We start from the raw sequence: 21966 nt of genomic DNA, 5'->3' as shown, positions 1-21966 counted from the left end.
ATTTAACTTGTATTATGTGATTACCTTTTTTATTTTGTTTTTATTTTCTTAATTTAGGTGAACCTTAGCGAATTTAGTGGGTTAACTTTAGTATAATGAGTAGGAAATTTAAGAGAGAAACTCAATTAATATCATAGGTTTCATTTTCTTCTTTTTACATTAAAGTTATTTATAGTATCTTAATATTTACTTTCAGAACAATTGATTTTTAAAATAGTATATTGTGAATCAAAGAAATTATGTTTTATTTATTACTATCTTAGAAAATTAAAACGTCACTAACATACAAATATTAATCTAAGTATATTTTATAAACATTTTAGATTAATTCGATTATACATATTTTGAGCTGAATATAGTTAAATAAAGTTAAAGAAAGAGATAAAGAAAATTCATGCCATTTCCACCACATTTTAAAGAAAATAAGCCTAGGCATTTCTACATCACCCCATTGATATGATGTAAATTCTATCTAAAGTTCACACTTTCTAGAAAGCTATTATTATAGGCAAGTTATTATATATATTTTCAAATCCTATTTCGGATAGCATTATTATATTTTTGTTTAAAGCTTCGGCAACATTTATAAATCTTATTTTAAATAGTATTTAAAAAAAATTATATACAAATTATTATATTTTTCTATAAGTTTTATTAGCATTTTTTATTTAAAGCCTTAGCAATATTCATAAGCTTTGTTTCAAATAGCGTTTTAAAATCTCCTTTTATGCGAATTATTAGTCTCATTTTAGATAGCATTATTATTTGAAGTCTTTTATAAGTCTTATTATAAATAGTATTTAAAATCTCCTTTTACACAGATTATTATATTTTTCTACAAGTCTTATTTTTAAATAGCATTACTCTTCTCATTCAAAGTTTTAACAGCATTCATAAATCTCAGCGTTTCCTTTATGAAATTACTATATTTTTTCTACAAGTTAATTCAAACGACATTATTATATTTTCCTTTGAAACCTTAGTAATATGTACAAGCTATTTTCTTAAAATTAAAACATTATATTTAACATAAATTAATTAACCTAAGTTTGGCCGGACAACCGTAAGTTAACGGATCCTAGAGGATGTCTAACCCCTTCCCTTTAGGATAATAAAGAACCCTTACCTAGAATCACACTGGTTAAGCAGGCTTGACACTGATCCAAAACATGCTTGTATAGTAATTGTGATTAATATGTTGACAGAACATTCTCAACACATCCATGGGCAGCCAAACAACAGATTTAACTAACAACTAAATAGACATGGACAAACATAGAGAAAGTAATCACCAACTGCTCTAGGTATGAGTATGTATCAGACCACACACCTATTTTGAGAAACACAGAATTAGACCCAAAGGGATCAAGATACCTAGACAGGTTGCCAAACTTATACATTAGACAAATACGGGCAATGCTTCAAGGATACACATCAATTTATGTACTATACTACTCATGATGTCAAAGCACAAAGCCGTATAAGATAAGCACTAACCGAGATCAAGTCATACACAAGCGGTTTAAAGCTGGCAGTATAACAGCAATAATTCAGACCCAATGAACACAATCCTTGATTACCATAAATCAGAACATCAACACATAAACATTATTTGACTAACATAGCCAGCAAATAACTTAACAAACATCATCGACTAAACAAAATTACCACTTAACTAATTACTCTGTTCAAACTAGATAAAATTAACTTGGTAAACATAATTAACTACATTAAGCTTAAACTGATACTAAACTTAGCAAAGCATAACTAAAAATCCAATAAAAAAATAAAAGAGATAGGAAGTTTACCTCTTGTTGGCGCAGTGAACAAGGGCGTCGAGGTCTCGGATTTATGCTCGAACCCGAACGAACCCAAACCCGATTAAAGTAACTAAAGTTTCAAAACAAAAAATGAAAAATTGAGTAATTGTTGGTCGTGGCTAAAGTTCACCGGAAAAGAAAAAAAATCAAGTGCGGAAGATGGTATGTGTCCCTCCCAATACTCAATAATTCCCCTGATCTCCTCCCAATTCGGATTATTTATAGGATTGTGATTAGAGTTTAAGAGAAGAGAAAGTGGAGCGTGGGAGCGAGAGGAGCGGGGAACAGAGGGAAGTGGAAGAGATAGGCGTGGGGGACAAGGGGAAGTGGAGAGAAGCGTGAGGAGAGAGAGAGAGAGAGAGAGGTGAGAGAGAGGAGGAGGGAGAAAGGAGGGGCGGCTGAGAAAGGGAAAAAGAAAGAGAAAGAGAAAGAGAAAGGGATTAGGGTAGAAGAAAATAAAGGATGGGTTGGACCGGGTCGGGTCGTGGTGTTTAGGATGTGGGCCGGTCTGTTTAAAATGTTGGGCTGGGTATTAAAATGGTAGTGGGCTGGTGGAATTAAACATATCGGCTGGTCTGAAATATTGGGGTGAATTAATTAGAGTATGGGCTAATAATTTGGCTGAAAATTATTGATCCTTCTATTTAATTATTCTTGGGCTTCTAATTTAATAACTAGTACACTTATTTACTATGATAAATATAAAAAATAAAAAAATATAATCAATTTAACGAACACAACAATCCGAAGATAAAATGATGACGAGCCATTGTGATAAAGTAATGCTTGTAATGTTGATAGTAATAACGAAAGTAAAGATATTAATAGCAATAGAAATAAAAATAATAGTGAAAATAAAGTGTTTAGCTTGTCAAATAATTTAGAAGCTCCAGTAAATAAATTGAAATAAATGAGGGACAAAATTGGGTGTCAACACTATATATACAAGGTCAAAATTTACTTAACTTCTTTATGTACTTTTACATATTGAATCGTGAATACCCTCAAACAGGCGGTAGGTCAAATAATAAGTGGATACTAACGAATGAATCAATTCAAAGAAAGACACTTTTTTGGATTCTCATGTTTAATCCAGGAACATACAATTGCCGACTGTAAATTAATAATCACATGAATTTTAGTAAACATCCTGGCTCTGCCATTCCTTATAGGTGTGCTCTAACAAACTACCTATGTGCCCGTAATGCAAACTATTGTAGTATTTTCTACCATACACTCTTTACAATTGGTATCATCAAATGATGCAGCTGCTTCTGAATGCCTAACCTTTTCTTTCTATAACGACCTGACAGAGCACGCGTACCTGGAAAACTTCATGACTATCTGTTACCTTCCCTAACTAAAGCTGTGTCACGTCAAAACCATCTGGAATCCGGAAAGTGTCAGCTGCACCTAACTTCCTCCTCTCTTATGAGTCATCTTCAAAATATTTTTCATGATTGTTGACTTTCTCTTCATCCTGAAGGTGATGCGATGAAGGAGCGTTAATGTTTCTGGATCGGCTATGTGGACTAGCAAGCATGTTCACTTGACCAAAGTGGGATATTTCTATAACAACTGCGTCGTCATCCATGGGAAGTGGTTGCTTCCATGGTTCCCCATCCATCCTCATAAACGTATGCTCACCAGCGCCCTTGTGAAACTCAAATCGTATTCTGTTGGCCTATGTATATAAAATTGGAGAAGACCATTATACATCCAACATTATAGGTTAAGCTTCAATGTTTCGCAAATTATTTTTAACCAAAGGAACATAACAGATTTGCACCAAAGCAGTATATTAACAGATCAAACATACTTCCATCATAAGAAATTTTTTTAGTCAAACAACCTGTGCAAGGCGTGTTCCGTGCCCTCCAGGAGTAAACAAAATAAGTCCATGCCAAGCATCTCGGAAACCAACAACCTCAAGCAGACCATCATCAACATATGGAGGAGTAAGGTCCCTCTGGTAAAGCAATACAGAAAAAATTTCTATAGAAGGACCCGACCAACTAATCTTGTTACACATGACATTCTTAAATAAAATTTGGGCAGAAGATTATTAAGGAATATAGAAACTGACCTCATGCAGCTTCTTCTTGTTAGGTCGTCCCCAAGGATTAAGTCCACCAGAAAAACTAGGCAAATTAAGGCAGACAATAGACCTGATGCTGCACATCCAACCACAACCATTAATAGTAGTCGATATATAGTTTACATGAACACATCTAAGTGACTAGAACTGCAGTAGACCTGAAACTTCCCCCCTTCTTTCTTATTGATTACCTTTTTGGGCCGCTCTAAAAAAATTATAGCCGGCAAATGTATATGTTTTGTATTTAATATACATATAGTAGTATACATGCCGTATAAAAAATATACATATTATATACATAATCAGTTAGTTTGGCTAGTTCCAGTAATTAATTTCAGCCGACGGGCTAAAAATGAAAAAAATCCCCTGTTATAATAACCCGTGGTTAAATCACTAATGTCATCACAATTCAAAGTTTTAATACCGGGCATATCACATCTTGACCAACTTACGTACATCTATTTGTTAAGTTGTTTCCAATTAGTGCCATTTAATCACCTATGGAGATCCGGAAGTAAAAAAAGAAGAAAGAAAAAACAGGAAATGCAGCAGGTAATAGAGCATCATATTGCTACCTGCTAGGTATGTGGAGGTCTATCCATTCACCTGTCCTTTTCATTATTTTGACATTTGCTAGCTGTGCAATGTTTCTGCAGAAAAAATAAATTTAGTCTATGTTTAGTTTGAAACGAACTGTAGTTATAATAGCGGCACTGTTACATCATCATCACCATCCTCACATACTAATGAAACACAGAACAGATATCGACAAACAATTTGTGTAAATATGCCCAAACATACACTATGAGGTTTCAAAAAGTCTATTTCCTGGCATTATAGCGATATAGTTCATTACATATCTGAGATGTTTCGCTGAGGTCATAAGACATTTCATCGAAAAGCAGAGGCGGATGTAGAGTTGTAGCTCCATAGAAACCCAGTACATTCGACACGGAGCATATATTTTATGTGTAAAAATTCACTAAAATTACAACAAATATTAGAATGAACCCAAAATTTTAAAAGGGCTACAGGTTTAATGCTAAAAACCTTAAAGCTTGAACCCAAAAAGCTTAAATATTAGATCCGCCTCCATCTGAAGGATATTCTCGTGGAAGTAAACTATCACCAAAAATATTTCCTAAGCCATAGTATCATAGAGGCAGGAAAGATATGATACGACCAGCGATATTATATAGAGGTTAACCATTGACTATAAGACTAACCTTGAATATGGATGCTTGAAAGAAGTACAAAACCATCCTTGTTTACATACATGCTTCACATAAGTCCCCTAAGCAAATCGTAGAAAGGACCATCAGATATTTCATATAAAAGTAAATGAACAATGGAAAGACAAAAGGACCAAACAGTACGTAGAAGCATAGATAACAATTAATTGAACAAACATCGACAATAGGAGCCATTATGTAGCCATATTTGACATGTCAACAGACTTTGTAAACCACTTGAAGTACATAAATATAAACCAGAAGTAGGGAAATTAACATTATTAAACCATGTTCCATTTGACAGTAAGGACCTGATTAACTAACTGGTGTTTGAACTTTTCTGGATGGAGCTTCCTCTCGCTGTGAAATGCATATGAAACTTGAGCGTCCATTCCTGCAAGTTAACAGAAAAAGTGAAAAACTTCAACTCATGAATGAAAATAACATTAGACCACATTACACAATAATTAAGCCCTTGATAAAATCATGAAACGCTAGAAAACATTTCACTACTGAACAGATTCAACTATAAAGTGCTTCTATGGAATGTAGACCTCTTATACAGTCAAACCTCTCTATAACAGTATTGTTTGTCCGAATATTTTGGATGTTATAGCAGGATGCAGTTATATAGAATATATTAACATAATATTAAAGTCAGTTCCAAAGAAAACTCGGTCATTATAGTGAAACGTTGTTATTTAGGACGACTGTTATAGTGAGATCTGACAGTGTATAGCTTGTCATAACTCATAACTCATATACCAATCTAGTTTTGGATTGTTCGCTAAAACAGGCTAAATGTATATCACCCAAAAAAGCTCTTCTGGGCTTTAAGTGCCAAAGTGGAGTACTAGAATATCTTAAAACCAGTAAAAGATATATTTCAAACGACGGATTACAAAACTTACCTATGCTGAAGTAGTTCCAAAATCCTCCTCGAAATATATGATCGTGGTCCTAAAAATTAAGTAGAATGCACCTTTAGGTAAAACAATGCACAATAACAGGGAAATAAATATAAGCAGATGAAAAGCGAGCCCATATAATTTTTAACTTATTCATTTCTTCACGAGAGCATCAGACATCCAAGCAAAATTTAGCAAGGTATGCGATCAGAAGTTATTTTTGAACCCAATCAATCAAATATCAGATGTATTCTAAAATACTGTTGAACCTGGAACAATAGTCTAGTAGTATGCATGCATTTACTTAAGCGACAATTAAATACGCAGCATATCCAGATACTCTCTGCTGGAATATATATCTAGCTGCCTAGTACACTTCATAAAAAATGACATGAAAATCCATGATGAAGAAAAAAATGGACTGAACAGTTCGATACCTTGTTAAAAGTATCAGCTTGAGACAGATGGTGAAAAGCATGCAATGAGTGTGGTAGCTCAAGAGGTGCAATAGGATCACGAGAACCTTCTTTAGGAGCCCTCATTCTCATAAGAATATGCCAGCTGCAACACAAGAATCATCATGTCATTTCTGATTTATCAAGGTGGTCTAACGAATCATCATTATGCTGAAAAACTTGTGCGTGCATTGTAGAGAAACATGAAATCTCAGCCTTCCAAGAGGTAACAAAAGAGTCAGATTCATGTTACATATAACGTGTCACAAACTTAAAAGGTTATGACTCATTATTTTTCAAGATTTTGTCAAATATTTTCAAAACTTGCTTACTGCTGGAAAAATAAGAGTCTGTGATATAAGAAGCATAGAAAATTTTCCACTAAATGCTTAAAACTAGGTCTCTTTTTCATACAAGATAAATGCATAATCTAGTCAACAGTACTTGAAAATTCTTATGTGAATGATTAATCACTGTCCGGGTAGTTCACAATAGTTGAAAGTTGAATGCATTTTTATGTCAGAACTTTGCGAAGAGACTACTCTTTTTATGGATTCCTCTCGAGTCTAGCATAGAAATGGCTCAATATTTCCTTCTCATTACACTTCAAAGAACAACTTTCAAGTGTAAGACAACAGGAAATGATAGAGCTTCGAAGAATAAACACACAATGAAAGATACACACGCTGCTTTATTGAACATCTAGAACATACTCTATATAGCACACAGAGTTCGGAAACAAGCTTTTGATATCTATTTGCATTTACATTAATCACATATTTCCTTCAAACAGCTTCCACATCGGTGTCACTCAATGTAGAAAAGGTAAATTCTTGAAACTGTATACCAACTATAAAATACTAAGAGATAAAAAAATCTCTGATCACATATGACTATAGTGGAGTCATGACTTTATTTGCAACACTTCATTTATTGACAAGCAGATATGCAGAGAACTTTCAAATTCACCATTCAAGAAAAACCAACATTACCTGTCAACTTTCATTTCTTTTCCATGTTTCACTTGATTCAGGAACGACTTCACGGACTGGCAGTTAATACCAGGATTCTTTTTCCCCTGCATTTATTATACAGATTCTCAAGCAGACATAAAAATAATTGATACACTACCTACAAGAGTGCTCTATATAGAAAAAGAATTTGACTAACATAGACAATAACAAATTAAGTATTCAAAGGAAGTGTTGCACCAGCTAATATATGTATACATACTTCCAAATTTTTATGCACATGTATATAGTTTGAGGCAGCGGGTACACGTGCACTTATTTAGTTATATGCTAGATCATCCTCTAAACACATGTGCCATAATTCTGTATTTAGACCAAAAGCTTTGTGACTTTGTACTCTCAAAGAGTCTAGAATCACCCCAAAGACAGTACAGTCGGACCTCTCTATAATTGTCATCTTCCATAACAACATTTCACTATATAATGACCAAGTTTTCTTCGGAACCAATTTTCATGTTATGTTATATTGTATGTTCTATATAACAAAATATTTCTATAGCAAAAAATCTAAACAAACGACTCTGTTATAGAAAGGTTTAAAAAAACTTTAAATCAAGGGTGAACTATGGCAATGTGTTCAGTGTTATATATAGAATAAGTTGTTCCTCAAACAAAAGGATAAATGTGATCTTAGTATCTTACCCAACCAAATGCAAAAGGCAGATTATTTCCTGTTCCTAATGGCACAGTCGCAATTGGAGGTGGATGAGCTAATTTAAGATCCGAAACAACACCAAGAATCCACCCTGCTGTTCCATCCCCACCTGCCACCTAGAGGTGAGTCAAGTGAATAAATATATATCAACAATTAATAAAAGATAAGCAATACTTCAACTAATTATTAAACTCACAATGACTCTCAATCTCCTTTCGATCTCATAAGACAAGCTATCTCCATTTTGCTTATGCTTTTCTAAATTTGAGTAGAATTGGTGAAGAACCTTGTCGGGAGCCTTTCCCCCCAAATCAAATACCTGAAAAAACAGTCATTCCACATTTATTTGTTCTGATATTTTTTGGCTGCTATAGCGAAATGTTTCGGAGAATAATATGATATAACAAAACATGAAGCATCAGTTCCACAGAAAACATGGTTTTTATAGTGATATGTTGTTATAAAGGACTCTTGTTATGGACAGGTCTGACTGTATATACATAACAAGAAAAGAAAGTGAAAGAATATACTTCGTCAGAACGCTCTTTTTATATTGAAACGCTTCAAAATATTTGGCACAGTTCCGTTTCTACACAACTTTTCAATAACTGTTAGTATAATATATATAAGTCGAATTAACATCTTAAATCAGTATTCAATTAAATACCGTCATGTACGAGTCTAACAGAAGCTTACCTGATTTTTATTAAGAAGAGTACGGTATGTTAAAAGAAGTTGTCCTCCTAGTTGACCACCACTTTTCGAGTTGATAAATACTAGTACAGGACAAGAAGCTACGTCGTGGCCGTTCTGTATTTCTGTTTCTGGTAGAAGTATGTAATCAGGAATGTAGTAATCCTTCAAGAAGTTATCAGCTTCAGAATCTGTAATAGGTGCTTCATGTCTGCAAAGAAGGGCCATATGGTTTACATATCCACATGTAGATTGCCATGATGCGCATGAAAGAATAACAACTTAATTTGTACAAACTACATAAACGCCAACAAAGATAGTGCGGAAGAAACTCCAAATAGGTACAGAAGCGGATCTAGGATTTAAGCTTTATGGCTTCAACCTTTAAAAGGTTTTTAGTACTGAACGCATTGTATTTTTAATGTTATATGTCCATATCTACTGTTCGTTGTACTTTTCGTGAACTTTTACACATAAATTTATGCTCCGCGTCGAAAGTACTGATTCAGATGAACCCGGTGTCGATGCATAGGTAGTAGACGAGTCCTCACACCAGATATGCAAGAATAGAGTAAAATGTTACATTTGTAGCTGAGACAAAAAGAATATTATGTGATTTCTTCCATTGTGCATTCAAGCTGACTCAGACACCACCATTATAAGAAGAAAAAAAAAATTGATAACAATATCAAGTATATTCCCTCCTTGCCCCTTGGAGCAACATCTTCCAAATTTACAAATTGAAGGGCAAAGCAAACACTAGCAAAAGCAGAGTTTAGTTAATTCCCTCCTCCCAAACGCTTTTTGTTGACAGAGTTAACTAATATTAACTCAACTCTGACTAATATCTTAGAAGTATATCTTCCTTTTTAACTATTTTAATATGGACAACTTTAAACCTTTACTTTAGTATTTATCATTTGCTTTTGAATATTAACTTTTAATATTTAGAAAGATAAATTAGTTATCTACTACGCTTTCACTCTGAAAATTGATCAAACTGAACACTCAGAAAACAAAAAATGCCAAGACGTACGGAAAACTCATACTCCCTCTGCCCCAATTTATGCACTTTTAAGTTTCGAGAGTCAGACTTTTAAATTGTGACTATTAATTCAAATATGAAATCTTCAAATTTTTTGAAATAAAATTTACATATTAAAAATGACGTAAAAAATATTTACTGCAAGTCACAATAATTGACAAATCAAAATATTTAAAGCCTTATGAAAAAATCGCGATAAAAAAATACTCTCAAAATCCGTGCCATATAAATTGGTATAGAGGAGTCAAACGTGCACATGCACTGTTGGGAATTCAGAAAGTAAACTACTTCCTCTTTCCCAATTTATGTTGTATCCTTTATATTTTGAGAGTCAAGTTTTTTCATTTTGGACGTGAATAAGAATATAAAATCTAGGGAAAAGGTGCAAATATAACCCTCAATTTTGCAATTTAGAGCAGATATATCTTCATTATAAAAGTGATATAAATATAATCCCTGCCGTTTTAAAATGATACTAATATATCCTTTTCACTGACGATTTTTTTTAAATCATTTAGTTTATTTTTAATTAAAAAACTACGATGCTTTAAAAAAAGTCTACTCATTTTTTTTAATAGACATATTTTTCTAAAGCAACTGATAATTTTTTTTCCTAGTGGATCGGGTCTGATTCGTTTAAAAAAATGAATAGACTTATTTTTTTTAAAGCCACGGAGATATTTTTTTTTAAACGAATCGATCCACCAGAAAAAATTTATCATGTGGAGTTAGAAAAATATGACTACTCACAAAAAATGAATAGACTTATTTTTAAAGTCACATGACATTTTCTTAATTAAAAGATAAGTTAAATGATTTTTTTTAAAATCCTAGCGAAAGGATATATTTGCACTATTTGTGTAAGAGCATAGGTTATTTTATAACGGTAAAAGTATATATACATCGCTTTTTTAACGGGTGTATATTTACACCTTTGCCCTAGAATCTTTAAACTTTTTGAATTAAAATTTATATATTTAAAAATGACATAAAATAAGTTATCAAAATATTTAAAGCACATATGAAAAAATAGCGTCAAAGAAAAACTCATTTGACTCTTGAAAACTAAACAGTGTCAAAAAAATTAGGACGAAAGGAGTAATAAGGAGAGCACCTTTTCTGGAAGAAATGGCGAACTGTTGATAAGTTTGCATTATTGACCATAGTTTCAATCCTGTAGACAATCTGCTTTAGCAATATAAAATTTGGATTCAGGTTGTGTAGACTTGAAGCAGCAAAGAAGAATATAAAAGAAGACGTAGAATCACAAAAAGTACTGAAGATACTTTACTTGGGTTACAATCAAATATGTTACAAGCAGAGTTTGAGAAGAGAAACTTATAATCAAAGTTATTACTTATTACTGAAATCTTGCAAAGCTCTTCTTACTATTATGAACAAAGTAAGTTCCTAGTTAAGAAAGAGTAGAATGACTAAATTTCGTGTGACATTAAAGATATATATAAAGAGAGGTAAAAAAGAGAAGAAGGTTCAGAAGAAAAGTGGATTAGTTGGAGTGATCAGCACACATGCTGCTTTTCCATTAGTGGTAATATTAGAGAGCGACGCAAGTGAAAAAATGCATCATATTTATGTCAAACGCCTCAAAATTTAGCCCTTAACTATGTGAAATAGAATACATTTTCCCTCCGTTAATAATTGGAGCCAAATATGCGCCCGCTGTTACTAATTGAGGTCAAATTTGTCCTTATGGTGAAACCTTAGTACCCGATGATGTCATGTGTCACGTAATTAAGAATTAATAATTTTAAATGGAGAGAAAATTTAAACCGTTCGCTTAGTTAGGAACAAATTTGATCCTTTCGCATTGTTCAAAGGCAAATTAGGATCAAATTTGCCCCTTCTCCATAATTTTAAATTTTTATTTTTATTTTTTTTTTCCTCCTTAGCTTTCTCTCTTCCCGCACTATCTCTATCACAAATCACCCTTTCTTCCTCTCTCCGTGTCTCTCCCCACCACCATTGTCATCATCACCTCCACCACCTTCTTCTCTTCCCCTTTCCTTTCTCTTTCTCTCTACCTGTCACCCCATCCACCACCTACACTACTAAGAGGGAATACTCTAAACGACCTGAACATGCAATATATATAAAATACTACTTTAATGCATATGTTTAGCTGCACAGGGGTCAAAGGGAAAGAAAGGGTGATTGACAGAGAAAGTCAAAGACGGATAAAAGAGCACAAAAACTTAAAATTAGGGAGAAGGGGAAAGTTTACCCCTTAATTATGCGGAAGGTTCAACTTTGCCCCTTAATTTAGTGAAAGGTTCAAATTTTCCCTTAATCGAAATCTGGTAAACCTCAGTATACCTCTTTGAATGTACCCTCAAACATAAGAGACCTTCTTTGTTATTTTCTCGATTTTTTAATTCATTTACTTCTGAGTGTTTTTTTTTTTTTCTACTCGTTGTCTGATAATCATATTAGAGTCTCAACTAATTCAAATTTGGAGTAAGGTCTTTTTTAGGTGGAAGTACTCTCTAACAGAAAAAAATTTCATACCTAAAACTCGAATCCAAAATATCTAATAAAGGGTGGAGGAATACCATGACTAGTGCTATTCTCTTGAGTTGAATTAATTTGGTAAGTTTGGTAATTTAATTTTCTTTTTTCAAAATGGAGTGGATAGGAGTTTAGTTTTGAATTTGATGTGTCTAGAAATTGACACTAATTGTCCTCTGCTGGTTAAAGTTTTGAATTTGATGTGTCCAGAAAGTGACACTAATTGACACTAGTTTTGAATTTGATGTGTCTAACGTACGACGGAACGAAACCGCGTGGAAAGTATCCTCTGTTAGTTCAAGTTTATCCGACGGATGGTCTAATCATTTAATTAGAATTAGAGTTTGAATTCTAAATATCATAATGATAATATTTACACAAATGGAGTATGTTATTTAGAATGTAATAGCGTGTAAATGTAATGATGATCATAGATTCATATTCGAAAACAATATACATTTAATAATATGTCATTATTAGTTAAATTATGAGCAAATTTACTTTGAACATCACATAAGTACTAATATAAGCTGTGTGAGAGTTGGCTATGTTTGACAAGTGAAATTTGTAAGATACAAAATTTTATATTATCTATAGCTTTGGGTCCACATATTTAAGTTGTCAAACTTAAGCAATTCCCAACCAATTAGCTTATGGGAAATGCAAAGTAAACTTTTCTCGAATTCTGATATAATAAAAATTTACACCATTAATATATATAACTTATATTTAATTTTATTTAAAAAAATAAGCCACTTGTGAACTAAAAACAAGTACAGATTTACAAGAAAATAAGTTAGTAATCTGAGAGAATATAGTTGACAAAAAAAAAAACTGAAAGAACTTAATCTCACCCACTCGCGATTGTAAAATTTTGTAAGCAACAAAAAAAAAAAGGACTGTAAATGTGGCAGATATCTATTTGCACATAGTTTCAACAGAAGGCATTCTTCTTGTCAAAACTAGATGGCCTAGGCCCATGCTGCGCACGGGCCCAACACTTTAGATTATAATGCATTTATGTGTATGTAGTTGTTTTTGAATAGTAATTATATATATATATACACTATATATTATGTTCAAAACACGATTAATATAACATTGTAGTTTGTGCTCCGTATTTAAAACTTTATTATATTAGTGTTTGCTATGAATACAAAGTCTGCACGTTTTTTTTTTACATTGTTTGTTTTTTTAATATGGGATTCACTTTTTTTTATATTGCTTGATTTTGTTAATATGGGATCCACTTTTTTTTTCCCCCGTGAGTTTGGAGATAGTGGGTTCCGCTTTTTTTACTTTTTTTTTTAATGTTCAAACACAATTAATATAACATTATAGTTTGTGCTCCGTATCTAAAACTTTATTAAATTACTGTTTGCTACGAATACAAAGTCTGCACGTTTTTTTTTTTTTGACATTGTTTGTTTTTTTAATATGGGATTCACTTTTTTTTATATTGCTTGATTTTGTTAATATGGGGTCCACTTTTCTTTCCCGGTGAGTTTGGAGATAGTGGGTTCCACTTTTTTTACTTTTTTTTTTTTAATATTGGTTGGTTTGTGTTTAATATGGGGACCACACTTTTTTTTTTAATATTGGTTGGTTTGTGTTTAATATGTGGGCCCACAATTAACATTGTAGTTTGTGCTCCGTATCTAAAACTTTATTATATTAGTGTTTGCTACGAATACAAAGTCTGCACGTTTTATTTTTGACATTGTTTGTTTTTTTAATATGGGATTCACTTTTTTTTATGTTGCTTATTTTGTTAATATGGGGCCCACTTTTTTTTTCCCGTGAGTTTGGAGATGGCGGGTCCACCTTTTTCTACTTTTTTTTTTAATGTTCAAAACACGATTAATATAACATTATAGTTTGTGCTCCGTATTTAAAACTTTATTATATTAGTGTTTGCTACAAATACAAAGTCTGCACGTTTTTTTTTGACATTGTTTGTTTTTTTAATATGAGATTCACTTTTTTTTATATTGCTTGATTTTGTTAATATGGGGTCCACTTTTTTTTTCTCCGTGAATTTGGAGATGGTGGGTTTCACTTTTTTTACTTTTTTTTTTATATTGGTTGGTCTGTGTTTAATATGTGGGCTCACTTTTTTTTTTTTTTTAATATTAGATGGTTTGTGTTTAATATATGGGCCCACAATTTTTTTTGGGCCCACTAAGGACGACGAAAAGTGCACCATCCGGTGCTTCTAATATAGTAGAAAAGTGTCTTCGTATTTTATCATGGATTTTTTGGGGTACAATCGCTTATATTATGCACTGATTGTGAATGTTTTATTAGGTAACTACTACTCGTAAATTTCTTAATACTAGATGGTGTATGCCCGTGCGCTAATAACTACTACTCGTAAATTTCTTAATACTAGATGGTGTATGTCCGTGCTGTGCACGGGCCCTACACTTTGATTTATATAGTGTATCTATGTATATGTAGTTGTGTACAATTGTAAAGATGTATGTATTGGATAGTGATAGTATATATATTTTATATTGCTAACAAACATACCTAAATTTGTACTGTCGATGCATTTATATAGATGAACATTAATACATATACACAAATGTTATTTGCCTATTAAGTGGAATTATGTGAGCGTGATAAAATAGTGAAAAGTAAAAGGAGTGTAAAAGTGACACGTGGCCAAAAACATAATTAATACCTGCTACTTGAAATGACATCATCTGTTGTGATGCAATTTTTATGAGCAGGGGCAAAATAGGGAAAGTACGAATATATTTAATACTAAGCTACAGTAAGATTCTACTTTTAACTAATGGAATTGTTCAATGGCAAGTGCTTTGACCAAATTGCCCTTGGTCGCCCTCGGTCAACGATCCACTTCTTCAACTCATGCTTTTATATAGTTAGTTTTAAAAAAAAGGAATTTTTCTATTACAAATTAAAAACTAAAAAATGGAAGAAATTGCATGAATTGTCCTTCAAATGGGCTGGTATTTAATTTTTGCCTTTAGCAATTAATTTTAGGAATAATTTCAATAATATATAATCCAGCATAAAATATTATATCCACATAGTTATATTTTTAATTTACATCCATATAGCCAACTTTTTTTACAATAGTGTTTATACACACGATATACAACATTATACACTTACTGTAAATAATGTGTTGACCTTATATAAAAGTATATAATAATGTATAAAAGGGTTATTTTGGGTAATATTAAAAATATGAGTCATTTCAGGTAAATATTTTTTCCAAACAGACATAGGCTGTTATTTTTCCTAAATTTTATGCCTAGTGGCCATTAATTTTAAAATGGTGCGGAACATAACTTGTGAGATATCATGATGCAGAAATATAAATTTATACTCCACAGTTTTTTTTTTTTTTAGGGACAAAAATTAAACAGCAACACAAAATAAGGGCATAAGTGACAATGAGCCTAAAAAATGTGGAGAAAGTTTTGGTAGGACCCACAGCACACATATGGATCCCCACCTTATTTTTTTATTATTTTTTATTTTTTACATGAGTAGGAGGTTGACCCACCTTTTTTTTTTTATTATTACACGAGCTGGAGATGGACGACGAAACCACCTCCGTCAATTTTTGTTTGGGGAAGGAAAGAGTTTTGTATTAAGCTAACATCAGAAGATGCAACACATGCTATCCATAAATTTGGAATATCCAATAAAACTGTTACAAAAACAACGCAATAAGAGAAAGTGAATACTTCAATCTACCAACAAAGGGGGCCACTTTTTTTGGACAGTCATTCAAAAATGCTGCAAATGCAGTGCATGGTATAGAAATCCAACTGAATGAATCCACCATTATTGACTAAATGGAGGATATTTTGAGAATTACATGGATATTGCTTGATTTTTTAATATGGAGTCCACATTTTTTTTTATATTGCTTATTTTTTAATATGGAGTCCACCTTTTTTTTTTTTTTTTTTTACATGAGTTGAAGGTAAAAAATAGTACCACATTTTTTTTAGACTGTCTAAAAAAAATGCTAAAATTTTATGTTTAGAAATCATTTAACTTGAAATCTTTCCTTTTACCTTTAATGAAATTATTTAAATTCACACAAATATCTATGACTTGTTTTAGACCACAAGTTTCAAAGATCTTTCCTTTCTTTTTTAAATTTCGTGCCTATTCAAATTATGTCACATAAATTAGGACAACGAGAGTACCTTTTAGTAATATAATTATGGAATTTTTATTACAGAAAGTATTATAATTCAATTAATTGAAAATATCAATAAATTATTTTACTTAGTCCGCTTCTCCCATATATGACTTTCCTGATTTGGTTCTTCAATTGAAAGATTTGAAATACACTTTTTCCTACCGAGTTTCAAGCCATCATCTCTTTCTACTCAACAACATTGAAAAACGCTTTCATGTGTCAGCATCTGCTGTAGTCTTAAATTTTTAAGTATACACCAACTTCATCATTTTAAGAAAATATGTGTATACATTTCTTGACTGTTTATATTTCGTCTTCTCGATGTTATTCCTCATTATTTGTGTGAGACGTATGTGTCTAAACTTTTACCCAAAGATATAAGTTTTAAATCTTTTGGTTTTATGACTTTTTTAGCGGTTTTTATGTTCAATTTAAATTGTTATTTCTTTTTTCCTGAATTTCTCTTCTTTAAATTTTCTCTAAGCGTATCTTTACCATTTTCTGAACTTATTATCATTATTTAAATGTCCTATTTTTTTTCCTTCTTCACGTGGACCCCACCTTATTATTATTTTTTTTTACTTTTTTTTTGCAATTATCTCCTAATTCTTCAGGTGGATCCCACTTTATTTTTTTTATCTCTACTATTATGGAAGAGTGGGCCTCACCTTAAATTTTTTTTTTAATTTGTACTATTATAGAAAAGTGGGCCCTAACTTAAATTTTTTTAATTTTTTCTACTATTATAGAAAAGTGGGTCCCACCTTATTATTTTTTTTAATTTATTATTTATTGGTGTTAGACGTATGTGTGTAAACTTATACCCAAAGATATAAGTTTTAAATCTTTTGGTTTTATGACTTCTTTAGCAGTTTTTGTGTTCAATTTAAATAGTTATTTTTTTTCCGAACTTCTCTTCTTTACATTTTTTCTAAGCATACTTTTACTATTTTCTGAATTTATTATCATTATTTAAATATCCTTTTTTTTTCTGTTGCAATTGTCTCTTACTTTTTTACGTGGACCCCACCTTAATTTTTTATTTTTTTTACAATTGTCTCCTAATTCTCCACGCGGACCCACCTTAATTTTTTTTTAATCTCTACTATTATAGAAAAGTGGGTCCCACCTTAATTTTTTTTAAAATAATTTTTCTACTATTAAAGAAGATTGGGGCCCACCTTTTTTTTTTTTTTTTAGTGACTGACGACGATCCTCCTATATAGAAACTCATGTTTTCTATATAGTAGTAAAGTATTCCTTGTTAATAATAAAAACGATAATTAATTTTTTTATCACATATTAAAATTCATTAGCAGTAAAAAAAAAAAAAAAGGCACTGTGAATGCTTATAACTTAAATAGATTGTGAAATATTAACAATACAAATTTGCACCCACCGCCACCCACATTCATATCAAGATCGGCCGAAGATGGTGTATATTGCCTAAATCCTTCCACTTTCTTTCTTATACTTCCCATGTCTCAATTTATGTGGCACACTTTCCTTTTTAATCTGTTCCAAGAAGAATGTCACATTTCCATAAATAGAAATTAAATAACTTAACTTTAAAATTCTCTTTTTACCCTTAATGAAATGATTATAACACACACATGTCTAAGGTTTTAGACCATAAATTTCAAAAATCTTCGTTTCTTTCTTAAACTTTGTGTTAAATCAAATGGTGTCACATAGATTGAGACGGAGGGAGTAATAAATTTCCACCAGTTCCCCACTGGAGGACTTGTTGAAATTCTGTGACAACCAAAAGTTTGATAGACAATCCTTGAAAGTTTCAAAGGTTTAGAAATTAAGAAGTAAACGCCCATTATCTACAATTTGAATCGGCCCAACTCGTGAGATTTCTTTGTCAACCTTGTTAGTTCAAAAACACACAAGAGGGAAAAAGGAAAATTAAACAAACAAAAACAGATAAACAAACACATTAATATTAAATGGAGAAAAGACTATTATATTGGCCAAGGTTAATTGATTCTCATCCTATCTCTAAATGCACAGGCGAATTCAAGATTTGAAATATACTAAATTCCCACAACGAACTCAATTACGTAATATATAATTATATGAGTTTACAACCAATATTTATAAATATTTAGTAATTTTATTAATACATTTATAAGATTTGACCAAAAACTACTTGATTCATGTGAACCCATAGAAAACACAATAGATCTTCCCAACCTCCAATTTCCTTCTTTTGTTTTATCCGGAGCATGCTCATTCAAGAAAATCAAGAAAAAAAAAAAAGAGGGGGAAAAAAAATAGCAAACGAAAGCATGCATGGACAAGAGTTTGACAAACTTCAAGATGTAGCTTTGACGTACGTACGCGTAAGATAAAATAAATTAGGCTTATCCACCCTCTTAAATTTGTTTCTTTTTATTTTTTATTTTATTTTATTTTGGCACCTCAACTAAGTATTGTTCCTATTCAACTTCTGCACTTGGCCTCAAGTGTGTCTATCAAACATAATCCAACTTACATAGTAACATGTATGGTGAGTTTCATTTTCTTTAGCCTTGCGCGTGAATGTCAATCGCATCCTACATGAAAAATTCAACCAATTAAAACACCACACCCATTTTAATTATAAATATCAGATAGGAAGAAGTGTGTTATTGTGTTATACAAGTGAAGAAGCATCACTTAAACCAATCAAATAACAAAATTGAAAAATAAGAAATCAAAATTGGAAACTAAAATTGAAAAATAAGAAACCAAAACTGGAAAATAAGAAGCCAAAAATATTAAGCAACACCAGATCCTATTATGTTATTCTAGAATCCCAAAAAAGCTTCAAAATCAATCTCAAAAGACTAGTCTTCAATTCATGGTTAGCTGAATTACTTGGTTCTTGAAAAAAGGTCGTTATACACATATTTTAATGATGTGTATAATTAAAATGTGTGGAGGGTATTAATTGGTTAAATTTTTCACGTTGGATGTGATTGACGTTCATGCGCAACGCTAAAGAAAATAAAATTCACCATATGTTATGTAAGTTGATTGTGTTTGATTGACATACTTGAGGCCAAGTTCAGGAGTACAATGGAAACAACACTTAATTGAGATGTCAAAATGAAAAAAAGGAACAAGTTTAGAGAGCTGCATATGCATTAAGCCAATAAATTATTACATGCATCAGTCAAATTGGTGTGTGTGATGGGAAGATGCATGCATCAATTGTAGGATAAATGAATAAACCATAGGTGTTGCTGATATGGTAAGCACCCTCTATCTAAAGTTGTGGGTTCGAGTCATAAAAAAGGGAAGAGCTCTCGGGGAAGGGGAAAAAAAACAAAAAAAAATAAACTATAGTCATTAAACCATCTTTGACCAACTTAACGAGTCACCAACTTTTTCATATTACAATACTCCTTCCGTCCCAATTTATTTGAAGATTGACCAGTTTGGAGGAGTCAAATAACTTTTTCTTTGATTATGATTTTTTTTAAAACTTTTTTCATATATTGTGAATTATTGATTATATAGACTTATAGTACTTTTTATGTAGCTTTCAAATATGTAAATTTTATTATAAAATACTCGAGGAATCTATATCTAAAGTTAAGTTTAAAAAAATGTTGTTTGACTCTCCAAATTGATGAATCTTCAAACAAATTGGGACGAAGGGAATAGTTTTTTTTTTTTTTTTGTTTTTTTTTTTCAAAAAGGAGGAATCTGTAGTTCTGATTTATGGCCATCTCAATTCTCAATTCAACTTAGCTAATTATTACATTCAAATACTTATAGTACTAATGAGCACTAGACACTAGTGGTGTCAGAATATGGACAAAGTGCGTTCGGCTGTTGTTAGTTGAAGATGCTATTTAGCAAAGAATTGTTTCTCTTTAATCTAGAAGCTTAGAAGAATTCCTATGTCTGCCGATTTGTCTGAATTTTACAATCTTTTAAGTTGCTGTCTGCCGTCAAAGTGTTCCTCTTTAGGTAGCAACATATCATTCCCTAGGAATCCCATTTTTTATTAATTCAGATAATTTATTCTTTAAGTAGATACAAATAGCTGAACAGAATTTAGACTGTAATATCACGAGTTGAGATTATGTCCTTAACTACGCTAACATCTTCAACTACCAAACACGCTTTTTACGCGTAAATTTACATTCAATAATATCAGGTTTTCACTTCCACGCGTCTTCGCTCGTAATCGCTTAGAGCCCTCCTTCAATTAATAGGTCACTTAATTATCATTTTTTTCACAAAAATCACTTAACTATATTTTTAATTCAAAAGTCATATTACTATCACTTTCTTTCATCAAAGTCAGTTAACTATGTTTTCTAACACAAAAGTCACATAACTATCATTTTTTTCGCCAAAAGTCACTTAACTACATTTTCTAACACAAAAGTCACAAAATTTTTAGCTTAGTAACACAAAAATCGCACTTACAGAAAAATTCAACTTCCGATGGGTAATATTTTTATATATTTTTTAATTTTTAATCTAATGGATACAAACTCAATTAAAAAGAATCTATCCGATCCAAAACTCATGCAAATATTAAAATATTAAAGAAACAAAATCAATCCTTCATCAAATATATGATCCTTCTCTCTAGGGACTCTCAAGCCAAAAATGTGTGAATTTTATTGGCCTTTTTTCAATATATATTGAAAAGTGTTGCATGTTGTTAGATAGTAGGAAATTGAATTATACGAAGTAATAGTTATTATTATTTGCATCGAAAAAAATAACCTTGTGATAAAAAAAATCAAATTTATTCACACTTTGGTATTTTAATAACTGCATATGAGTTTTGGACCGACTCGATTCTTTTTAATTGAGTTTGTATCTATTAGATTAAAAATAAAAAAGAATATAAACATATTACCCATCGGAGGTTGAATTTTTCAGTAGGTGTGACTTTTGTGTTAGAAAATATAGTTAAGTGACTTTGGTGAAAAAAGTGATAGTTATGTGACTTTTGTGTTAGAAAAGATATTTAAGTGAAATTTTTCAATAGGTGTGATTTTTGTGTTAGAAAAGATATTTAAGTGACTTTAGTGAAATAAAGTGATATAGTTATGTGACTTTTCTTGAACTAATTCTTTTAACACTCAATTTAAATACAACTGAACCTTAAATGCACATTCGAAATTTTCCCGAATGCTATAAATTTATATCAATCGAATCATCCTTGATTCCTTGTTTACCTAATTTTGAGTTAAGCAATAAAGAACTAATCAAAGTATTAACGACGATTACTATACTCAAAGTAAATGCTTAATAGAACCAACGAGACACTCCACGCTCCTCAGCTGATTAT

General features: G+C 31.6%; 1 protein-coding gene across 2 annotated transcripts; it reads right to left on the bottom strand.

Moving 5' to 3' along the window:
- Nucleotides 1–2852: 2852 nt before the first annotated feature.
- LOC132636384 (diacylglycerol kinase 5-like) lies at nucleotides 2853–11447 on the bottom strand. Of its 2 annotated transcripts, none has more exons than XM_060353230.1 (14): nucleotides 11229–11447; nucleotides 11052–11122; nucleotides 8896–9103; nucleotides 8396–8518; nucleotides 8187–8315; nucleotides 7506–7591; nucleotides 6496–6619; nucleotides 6062–6110; nucleotides 5462–5544; nucleotides 5145–5212; nucleotides 4494–4568; nucleotides 3907–3994; nucleotides 3673–3747; nucleotides 2853–3504 (listed from the first exon to the last, which is right to left on the bottom strand). In XM_060353230.1, the coding sequence occupies exons 2-14, from the start codon at nucleotides 11099–11101 to the stop codon at nucleotides 3250–3252; spliced, it is 1413 nt and encodes a 470-aa protein (XP_060209213.1). In that variant the 5' UTR covers nucleotides 11102–11122; nucleotides 11229–11447; the 3' UTR covers nucleotides 2853–3249. The 2 variants fall into 2 exon arrangements, with proteins under 2 accessions (XP_060209213.1, XP_060209212.1); XM_060353229.1 differs by having other exon boundaries at nucleotides 3673–3789; nucleotides 11229–11438.
- Nucleotides 11448–21966: the final 10519 nt, after the last annotated feature.

The sequence above is a fragment of the Lycium barbarum genome, chromosome 4 (genome assembly GCF_019175385.1).
Source record: "Lycium barbarum isolate Lr01 chromosome 4, ASM1917538v2, whole genome shotgun sequence".
Lineage (NCBI taxonomy): Eukaryota > Viridiplantae > Streptophyta > Magnoliopsida > Solanales > Solanaceae > Lycium > Lycium barbarum.
The sequence above is the reverse complement of the archived record's forward strand: the minus strand, read 5'-3'. Positions and strand labels throughout refer to the sequence as shown.

Excerpts from the sequence above, each read along its gene's own strand:
- LOC132636384 (XM_060353229.1), bottom strand. The coding sequence starts at position 11,101 with ATGGTCAATAATGCAAACTTATCAACAGTTCGCCATTTCTTCCAGAAA. Across the intron at positions 8,519-8,895 it reads CTCTTCTTAATAAAAATCAG|GTATTTGATTTGGGGGGAAA; the intron begins GTAAGCTTCTGT and ends CTGTTTTTTCAG. Across the intron at positions 8,316-8,395 it reads AAAGGAGATTGAGAGTCATT|GTGGCAGGTGGGGATGGAAC; the intron begins GTGAGTTTAATA and ends ACTCACCTCTAG.